The sequence below is a fragment of the Amia ocellicauda genome, chromosome 23 (assembly GCF_036373705.1).
Source record: "Amia ocellicauda isolate fAmiCal2 chromosome 23, fAmiCal2.hap1, whole genome shotgun sequence".
NCBI lineage: Eukaryota > Metazoa > Chordata > Actinopteri > Amiiformes > Amiidae > Amia > Amia ocellicauda.
Genome location: NC_089872.1, coordinates 15,829,055 through 15,838,697, shown reverse-complemented (window position 1 = coordinate 15,838,697; position 9,643 = coordinate 15,829,055). Strand labels below are relative to the sequence as shown.

At 40.7% G+C, this 9,643-nt stretch overlaps 1 protein-coding gene across 1 annotated transcript; it reads left to right on the top strand.

The window, feature by feature from the left end:
* The first annotated feature begins 799 nt into the window (after positions 1-799).
* On the top strand, positions 800-7,343 carry ptp4a1 (protein tyrosine phosphatase 4A1). The gene is made up of 6 exons (XM_066696653.1): positions 800-944; positions 3,535-4,149; positions 4,784-4,876; positions 5,085-5,215; positions 5,816-5,890; positions 6,020-7,343. Exons 2-6 carry the CDS (start codon positions 4,045-4,047, stop codon positions 6,135-6,137), a joined length of 522 nt encoding a protein of 173 aa, XP_066552750.1. The 5' UTR covers positions 800-944; positions 3,535-4,044; the 3' UTR covers positions 6,138-7,343.
* The last annotated feature ends 2,300 nt before the right edge of the window (positions 7,344-9,643 follow it).

Sequence of the window (9,643 nt, the reverse complement as noted above, 5' to 3'; positions counted from 1 at the left end):
TGCACTGATTTATCTGCACCTTGCAAGCTTAGGTATGAGGTCATTAAAATGAGGTTGAAGGTTTACAGAATATATGGTTTTCCTCCAAATATATAGGTGGTCTGTGTCCTTTTCTAGATCTACAGACAGAAAGGGCCAGGCAGAATTAATAAATAAATAAATACAAATCTGATGGATACGTTGAAATTGTATACAGAATGCAACACATTCTGATTTTAGAGTGTTGTTAGCCCTTTGATTTTCAATAATAACACTATTTCCATAAGCCTGAATACCATCTCCCCTTGTGTGTGTTTGTGTATGTGACTGGCTTACTTGAAATGACGTAACAGACACGGAAGAATGATAACATGCTGTATTATTATTTTAAACGCCATCAACAGCAACATAGCTATATAATTATCGAGCCTTAGCAATGCAAGGACATAGCTCAATGCTTCCTGGACGAAATCGTCTTAACACGAACCTCAAGCTACGTGGTGATCTCGGTTCCTTTCATGTATTATGATTATGATTTATTTATTTATGTATGTATGTGATGCTGTGGCCACTCCAAAAACAGAGCATGAGTAATAGCGCTCAATGACTGGCCGCGCATAATGGAGTGGTGACGCACGCTTTCCAGCGGGGAACGTCGGCCGGGCCCGTGCTGCGCAGACGTCCGCAGCCCTGCGTGGATCTGCACGCCCCACCAATGGCGTGGGCGGGATTCTGCAGATCTGCGCAGGACTGCCGACATCTGCGGTGCAGCCGGACGCGGGGGCGGGTCCCTGGCGGAGGGGAGGCTTGATGAGCGAGCGGCCGGCGCTGAGACGGCAGCAGAGTAGACGCCGACGCAGCCGAGACGGTCGCTGTATGGTACAAAACCATCATATCTTTTTCTCTTCTTCTTAGGGACCGGCTTTATGATTAAGCTACAATCTTCAATGAGTAAGCATATCCCTGTAAGTACCCCGTTATCGCCATGATTTGATTGTGTGTGTGTGTGTGTGTCGAGAGGTTTTCTGGTGCTTTAATAATGTCATCGCTGTCATTATGTGTCTGCGTGTCTGATGAGCAATGGCTGTTCTGTGACGTTTAATGCTCGTTACAATGTATCCCTCTTCTGCGCTGGAGCTGGAGCTGGAGCTGGAGCTGGAGCAGGGATGCGTCTGTGCACCTGGCCTGTGAAATGCGTGAGCCGCTAAACCAAGCAAGCAACCCCGGCCAGGCTCTCAATCCGGCCCCGTCCAGGGCCACTGCTATTCGTGTAAACGATGTATTTATGGTTTTAAGGCCGATGCTATTTATACAGCAGATTGATTGTTGGACGTGGTCCCATTGAGCAGGAGATGGTGTGGTAGGCCTCGTATGATTGGAAGTGCATTGGGAGACGAGCGGACTAAAAACACAAAGCGCCCTTTATTCTGTCATTGCTCGCATGCATAGCAAGATGGGGTGCATGTTCATGTACAACTGCGGGTTTGTGTGAACACGGTGGGGGGTTTATAAAGCACCGGCTGCTTAGTTGTGGTCGGGATTTCATAACGATGCTTATCCATCCACGTCGATAATTCAGTTCCCCCCCCCTCCCTCTCCGTTTATTGTATGTGAAGAAATTGGGGAAAGCGGCCTGTAGCACGACTGTGTGTGTGTGTGTGTGTGTGTGTGTGTGTGTGTGTGATGAGTAATTGTGCAGGATGGGTTGATGGAGACCAATGTGACACCAGAGACGGGATAAAATCACGGTCCCCAGTGTGACGCTGGCTGGTGCGGAGGGTGAATCGGGAAGCCTGTTTAATCCAGTTCCAGAGAAGTAGGGCAGGGGTACGGCTCTGGACGTGCCCTCGATCTGCTGATCCTCCCCCGACTGTTGGGACTATTGTGGCCCACCACCGACAGACATCTGGAAAGATGCAGCCCTCTCGTATTAGAAACCGACGATTATATAACCAGATTCCCCCCAGATGTGTCGATTGTGTGGGATAGGGAAGGAGACATCTTCATGCATTATCCAGCAGCGTGGTTAAAGCAGGAGGCTGCCTACAAAATGGCTTTGCACCGGGATAGCGTGGTCGGCACGGCTGGTGCAGTAAACTGGGGCTCCTTTGTGTGCTTTAATCCCTCTGTAAGGAGCTTACAGGAGGGGGAATGTGCGATCTGCGTGGATAAAACACGCCTAGCTAAACCCACAAAGAAAATCGTGGTTCTCCGTATCCTAGGTAGCCCAGGGGGTATTTTTATGAGGCCAAGCATCACGTCCGAGTGCCCTTTGACTGCTCTATGAAAACCGTGTCTATCTTGCACACAAACGCAGTGTAAAGTTGCGTAGTATTTTGTGAATAAACTGCACTCATCTGTCAGCGGCCTGGGGGAAAGGCTGTTGCGTTCATGAAACCAGGCAAGTCGAGACATGTTGCACCCCCTGGGAGTCACTACCTCCTCCAAAGTCAGAATATAGTGTGTATTTATTTATTTATTTATTGCTTTGTGACACCCACTCCCCCCCACCCACACACAATGTAGTGTTTTGTATTTGATGCATTGTTTTCACAGTGTATTGGCGTATAGTTAAGTTACATTAAGCATTGTGCTCATGAGGAGAGAGGGGGACACTTTGGAGGTCTCATGACCATTACTCATTGATACTGATCTGACATTTATGCAAATTCCTTTGCAAAGGCTTTCATCTGACGTTTTATTGTATGTACGTATATACGTATAATCTATTGAATTCTTTGTGTTTAGCTATTTTATTTAGTCATGTTTTATCTTTCACTTAATACGAACACAATTATTTAGTGATGGGTCTCCATTGGTCTCATTTGTTTTCTGGATGCTGGAAATCTCAACCCACTATCGCAGACCTTTCATGCCATCACTAGAGTCGATGATGGCTTTCAGATCTTTTTAACCAGGCAGTTAAGAAATGAATGCAGTGGGCCTTTAATGTGGCATTTATACGTTTCTGTGGGAGTTAGTTGGGGAGAGCGGCATCTCTAGTTGCTATATTGTGATGCCCAAGTTTTGAACTCCATAATTTGTGCTTTATTAATAGTAGCCCACTCTGGATCACTTGCGTTGCACGTTGGCTCCATTCCTTTCATGCTTTGGCAATCAGTGTTGCTAAGCAAAGAGTGAAAGCAGTTCAGACCTCATTAAAGGTTTTGTAAGCGAGTGATTTGCCAAATAAAGGACTAGTTTATCATGTGTAAAACACTGTTCTGTCGGATGTGGCGTTTGAATGAGCCATAGGGTTTGTTTGGTTTTTAAACGAGGGCCGTGAAAGACTTAATTTTCCAAAGGTGGGAAGGTGCTGGCTTATTGAAGACGCATTACTTCGGTGTGAGATCTAAATGCCTTCTTGAGTGTTAGTTTTGTTAAAGATGGGAAATCAAAAGCCTGTCTTGTTTATCTACAGTGCTAGGAGAGTTTGTGTTAGATGTATTCTAATGTACTGCTCTGCACAATCAAACGCATACATACTGCATGCATATGTTGTCTTTATTTGTGAATACTTGTTGACACGTCTGTTTTTGCTGTTTTCTCTTGCAGCAGTTCTGTGGTGTTCTTGGTCACACATTTATGGAGTTTCTGAAGGGCAGTGGAGACTACTGCCAGGCACAGCACGACGTCTATGCAGACAAGTGAACTGTAGAAATTCATTATTACTCCACAAAGAAACCCCCTTAGGAGCTGCGTACTGGCGGTACTAATAACCTGGATAAGAAGCATTGAACACACAAAGCGGCAGAGTACCTATCTTACCAGAGGAGATCAAACCTGGATGGGGTAATCTTGGGTGCACTGCCTCCTTTATTGGCTTCAGTATTACTGGAATTGAGAAGATTTGCTGCTTTTTAGTAAGAGGTTCATTACCCACCTCGCCCCAGCTCATTTTCCTTGACCTCACATTTGCAGAGCGGAGAATTTCAAGTGGAGTATAGTGAAAATACTTTTTTTTTTTGGCTTTGTGTCCCCCCTTATAGTTCCCGTCAATTTGTATTGGATATTTTTAAACATTTTTGGTTGTCTATTCAGTTTTTACAAACCCCCTTTTTAACAATGGCCCGTATGAATCGCCCAGCCCCTGTGGAAATCACCTATAAGAACATGAGATTTCTCATTACTCATAACCCCACCAATGCAACCTTAAACAAATTCATAGAGGTGAGTTGTGAATTAAGTAATGTCTTTAATTACAAGAGAAGTTCAAACAAAAAGGGTGAAAACTTCTCCTCCAACCAATATTAATGTTGATCTCCGTAGGGTATTTTAAACTAGGACACAAATTTATCATACAAAAAATGAAGCTCTGGGGGGAAAAAAACAAAACCGTTCCAGTAATTTAATCTGCATTCAACGTTTTTCAAAGAAAGGGGATTGTGTTTAATTATAAAGATGTACACTTTGATTTATGAAAGATACCTTAAGTGTGTTTAGTGTTGCTCTCCCTCCAATTACGAGAAAAGGATCTTTTGCTTATCTTTTGGTTTAAAAATAAATCTTAACGTATTTTTGGTGCACTTTATCATGTGCTGAGGAGAAAATGTTGCTGGAATGTTTGTTTTATGAATCTGTAAGTTTCCACACGCTTGAAGTTCTAGTTGGCAGGGCAGTTGCTAAATGCACAAGGTTGCTCTGACCTTAAATGGAGCAAACGTCTGTTATTGCACAACTGACCTTTAATAATACTTCTGTTTGGTATTCATCTGATGCATCTTGTTTTAGTTTTAATGAGGCTTAAAATTTGTGCATCTTTGTTTGAACGCTAAGCAATACATGGACTGATTTTATATTAAAGGAACTGAAAAAGTATGGAGTTACTACAGTGGTGAGAGTGTGTGAAGCCACCTATGATGCAACTTTGGTCGAGAAGGAAGGCATTCAGGTTTTGGTGAGTATCCAGTCAGCGTCAAATCTTTTTTTATTTGATACACCAGCTTCCCTTTTGGTCAGATCTGTTACTATTAATCTTAGTTGTAGACCACAAAAGACCATGAAAATGACAATAGATCAGGATTTGCGCATCACTGTATTGGAGCATTAGGGCAAGCTTTGGCTGTAACTTTATTATAGTTTTCCTACCCTGGATGTATTTCTAGGACTGGCCATTTGATGATGGGGCGCCTCCTTCCAACCAGATCGTGGACGATTGGCTGAACCTGCTGAAGTCTAAATTCCGTGAGGAGCCTGGCTGTTGCATCGCTGTCCATTGTGTAGCAGGACTGGGAAGGTACACCGCCTTGGTTTGTCTAACTTACCTGGTGTTAATTCGCAGGAGAATGTGATCTTTCCTGGAAAAACATGAGATGTTTATTTAGATAGGGCTGTGTCTGAATGTAGGATGTTTTTTTTCACTCTACGGATATTTGAAGGCGGTTCTAAACCTTCCTAAAGTTCACCCAGGCATCCATGCAGTGTCGGATTGTTTTCCTCCTGTAAGCAAATTGTTACACAAAATTTGAATGCCAAATCCTATACAAAATGTAACTTGGGTGGAAGATTTAAACTTGATTTAATAGCCGTTACTTTACGATTCTATTTGTAACAGACGTACACCCCTATGTTATCCAGAGACTTTTCCTCTATTTCTGTGCAGCTAAATCTAGTGTAATTTAAATATCCCAGAAGCCTTTTCCTCTCTGACAAGGGGGTTGTCGAAATGAGTATTACTGGTGCAATTGTATGATGGTTTATTAGAGACTGCAGCCTGAATTCTGATTATTATAAATGTGAATTAAAAATAATATACATTTTCTTGCTTGAATGTTGTCTCCGGATACAGCAAAGGGAATGACATTTGATCCAAGGTGTGTGTTCACATTGCTTACAGAGCTCCAGTTCTGGTTGCCCTTGCCATGATCGAGTGTGGAATGAAGTACGAAGATGCAGTCCAGTTCATAAGACAGTGAGTATGAGTACAAATGTGCTAGGATTGAAAAGTTAACTGAATGAGAGGAAGGAGGGTGTGGAAATGGACTGCACCTCACGGTAAAGAACAGCAGAACCTGTTCTAACCTTCCCCAATCTCTCCTAGGAAGCGCCGGGGAGCATTCAATAGCAAACAGCTTCTCTACCTGGAGAAGTATCGTCCAAAGATGCGCCTGCGATTCAAGGAATCCAACGGCCACCGAAACAACTGCTGCATCCAGTAGAGAGGAAGTCGTCGGCTGCTTGCTCTTCCTGAAGCAAAGAGAATGTTGGTGGTGTTAAGTGACCACATCCAATGCAGATATTATTTTATTTTACTATTAACGGTTTGTTGTTCAGTAACTGTCTTTAGGTGCTTCCATAGGGGATCTTGCCAGACAGAAATTCTTTAAAATCGCCCCCCTTTTTTTTTTTTTTTTTTTTTTTTTGGTGGGGTCTAACTGCAAGAGTGGTTTTAAGTTCAGAAGTTTGTCTGCAATTACAAATCATGCATTAAGAGAAGGAGTATCTGTTTTACATTCATATTTTAAGCATATAGGGGCATTAGGTGCCAAATTGCTAGTGTTTATACTTTTTTTTTTTTTTTTTTTCTTGCCATTAAAAGATTTTTGAAGACCAAACTAGCGTGACCACTTGGTCTTGGAAGGAATATTCAGTTTTAGAGGGGATACAATCTGAATGACTGGCTACTCACTGTATACACTTGTTTACACCTAATCAGTTTTACAATTTTTTGGGAGGGCTATTTTTGCACAATAAGTCACTTTCCTTAGTTCACTTTTTATTTTTTAAACCTAGAACCAGTGACCATCCATAAACTACACCATTCTCCTGAGATGGAGGAAGCACATGCTTTCCTCCAATCTCTCATCTTAAGAAGCCTTACAGTTTAAAAGGAACAAGGCACTCTCGGTGCAGTTTGGTAGGGTCAGGAGCATCTGTGTGGGAGGGGCTGTTTAATATTTCTCTTTGGAATAACAAATGTTGCCTTTGTCTTGTGCAGGAAGTATATTAGAAGTATGCCCTTCAGTAAATATTTTTTAATATACAAATGCTTTGTTATTGTAGCTAAAAATTCTTATTGTATAATGAACTTCTGATAAACTTGTAATTTTCTTTTAATGTATGTATCTAAACTTTGTTTACCAACTACTGCTTTGTCTAAAATGTGATTTCTTCAGTTTTTGGCTTCAAGCTGTGGACTTCCATGTCTGCAGTATTTTGTATGCCTTTTTATTTGATCTGCATAACTTAATACTTGGATACTTGATAATTTATGTATTTGATGAAATGGTGATGTGTATTAATGTTAGATCAACTATTTATACTGTAAATGGGATCGTGTGGTATAGTACTGTGGGAGAAGTAAATTGCCAGTGTTCACCAGCTTAAGAGAAAGCTTGTCCATCTAAATAAACACTGAAAATTAATTTATCTGTCAGTCTATCTGTTTTTAAAGCATGCCATAAACACTACTGGGAAGGGGATAGGTTTAATGGAAAAGCATCATTTAAATCTCCTCCCAACATGGCTTGCTTCCTCCACACCCTGCAGCAGTTTAAAGCTACAATTAACAATCCTCTTTTTCTGCAGATTACCACTTTATAATTTGCATTGAAACCTAAAATAGGATATTCTATATCCATAAGTGATTTACAATTTGATCATTTAACCCCATTTATGGATGCTTTGTGTGCGTATAAGTCCATCTGTAAATCTAGTCCAAACCTTAAATCTAAATTGAGCTCAAGCATAGTTACCATAAGGGGAAGGATTGGTGCATAGTTAAGGTTAATGCCATTTCCATGTATGGTGTCCTTAGTATGTGTAGAATATAATTTAACTAGGAATTTCTTTACATGCAAAATATTCCAACACCATGGAATGTTTCCTTGAAGCCATGTTTCCTTCTTTCCAGGCGGTTTCTTTTTTTTTCCTGGAATATCTTCAAAGGTCGTAACATTTAACAGTGTGACAGTGTATACATATTGTGTGTGTTTATGTTACACTCAAGGACTCGGACACTGTTTGTTTATGTTTACATGACGATAGGTTTTATTAAAACGCAGGGAAGAGACAAAGTTACTAAGGTATGCAATGAAAAATATTAAATTAACTAGAACTTTAATCACTTAAAATTAAAACCCTGATATTGTGTATGACATCACTACTGATCCACTCATTCAATCATTCTTATAAATATATATTAATCACATTTCTATACATTGTCTACAAATACATCTTACTAACATTAACTTGAGCTCCTACATAGTTACAATATGGTTAAGGATTGGTGCATAGTTAGGGACAAAGACATGTTCTTTTAAAGCATATATATTTACATGCACACTCCAAAAATGTCACATCAACAATTAAACTCAACATCTGAAAGACCGGCAGCTTCACATTCAAGAAGTATATGCAAGATAGAAAAATGAACTCGACATGAACTTCAGTAAGTCTAAAGTCTTGTTAGATACATCAAAAGATACATTAACAAGTCAAATGTTATATCTACCTTGGACAGTAAATCAATGCAGATGGAGATTTTGAAGAAATGACATGCTATTAAAAGGAAATGACCCATTTGCTTGGAGAGAAGCATGGAAGCGTGGCTTGCTTGAAATAACAAGAAGAGACAGAAAAAAAATTAATCTGAGCAAACTAAAATATGTGACATCACTGAAAGGGTGAAAATGTTAAAATGGTAATGGACCAGACACATTGCAAGAAGAAATGGACAAAGACGGACAAAAGAAGCAATATAATGGATTGTAAGAGGTGTAAAAAGACATAGAAGGAGACCATATAAAAGATGGGAAGATTAAATAAGATTTGCTGGTGTGACCTGGAAAAAAGACACTGCAAATCAAAACAATTGGAAATAACTATATATATATATATGTGTGTGTGTGTGTGTTATTTATTTATTTATTTATATAACATTTAATTTCCCCCAAACTGCTCTCCTTAAATGTGTCAACTTTGGATACATCACCACAATACAATACAACCTCATGCTGAGACAATTAACGCCCCGTCCTTCTTGAATGAATGAGTACAGCAACCCTTTAAAGTTCTGCTTCTGTACGAGCTTCAAGAAGCGCTGCCAGACTATACTGAGAAAACGTTTGGCATATATATACTTCCACTTACATACTTACTATCCATGGACACTGCTTTATACTACCACTATTATCTACTGATACTTACACACACCTACATTCTATCACTGCTGATAAACTGCATGCTACCATACAAAATAATGTAATACATTACAAAAATGAGTCACATGCAAACAAAATGTCTTCAGATATTGTTATTATTATTATTATTATTATTACTGTGTGTGCTACTGTTATAAAGTAAATCATTAAATATATTAGAAAAACACCATGTGTAATTGAAATACATGCACTCGTACTGTTTTGCTCATTATACAGCTGTCCACAGGGTAACAATGTAAACTGGAAATACGGGCGTGATGACGTAGCGCCAATCATAACACAGGGTCAGCAGTTACATGTTTTGTTCTCGCTGCGCAGATTTCCGCAGTCTGGCGCAGATCTGCCGAATCCCGGCGACTCCATTGGTGCAGCTGCGCAGAACCGAACGCGGAAACCTGCGCCACACCAACGCGACCACAACAACACTACGGCGGCCGAGAAGGCCAATAGGCACGGGCCGCGGTGACGTACGGCAGCGTCGGCCTCTGAACCTGGAGACGAGC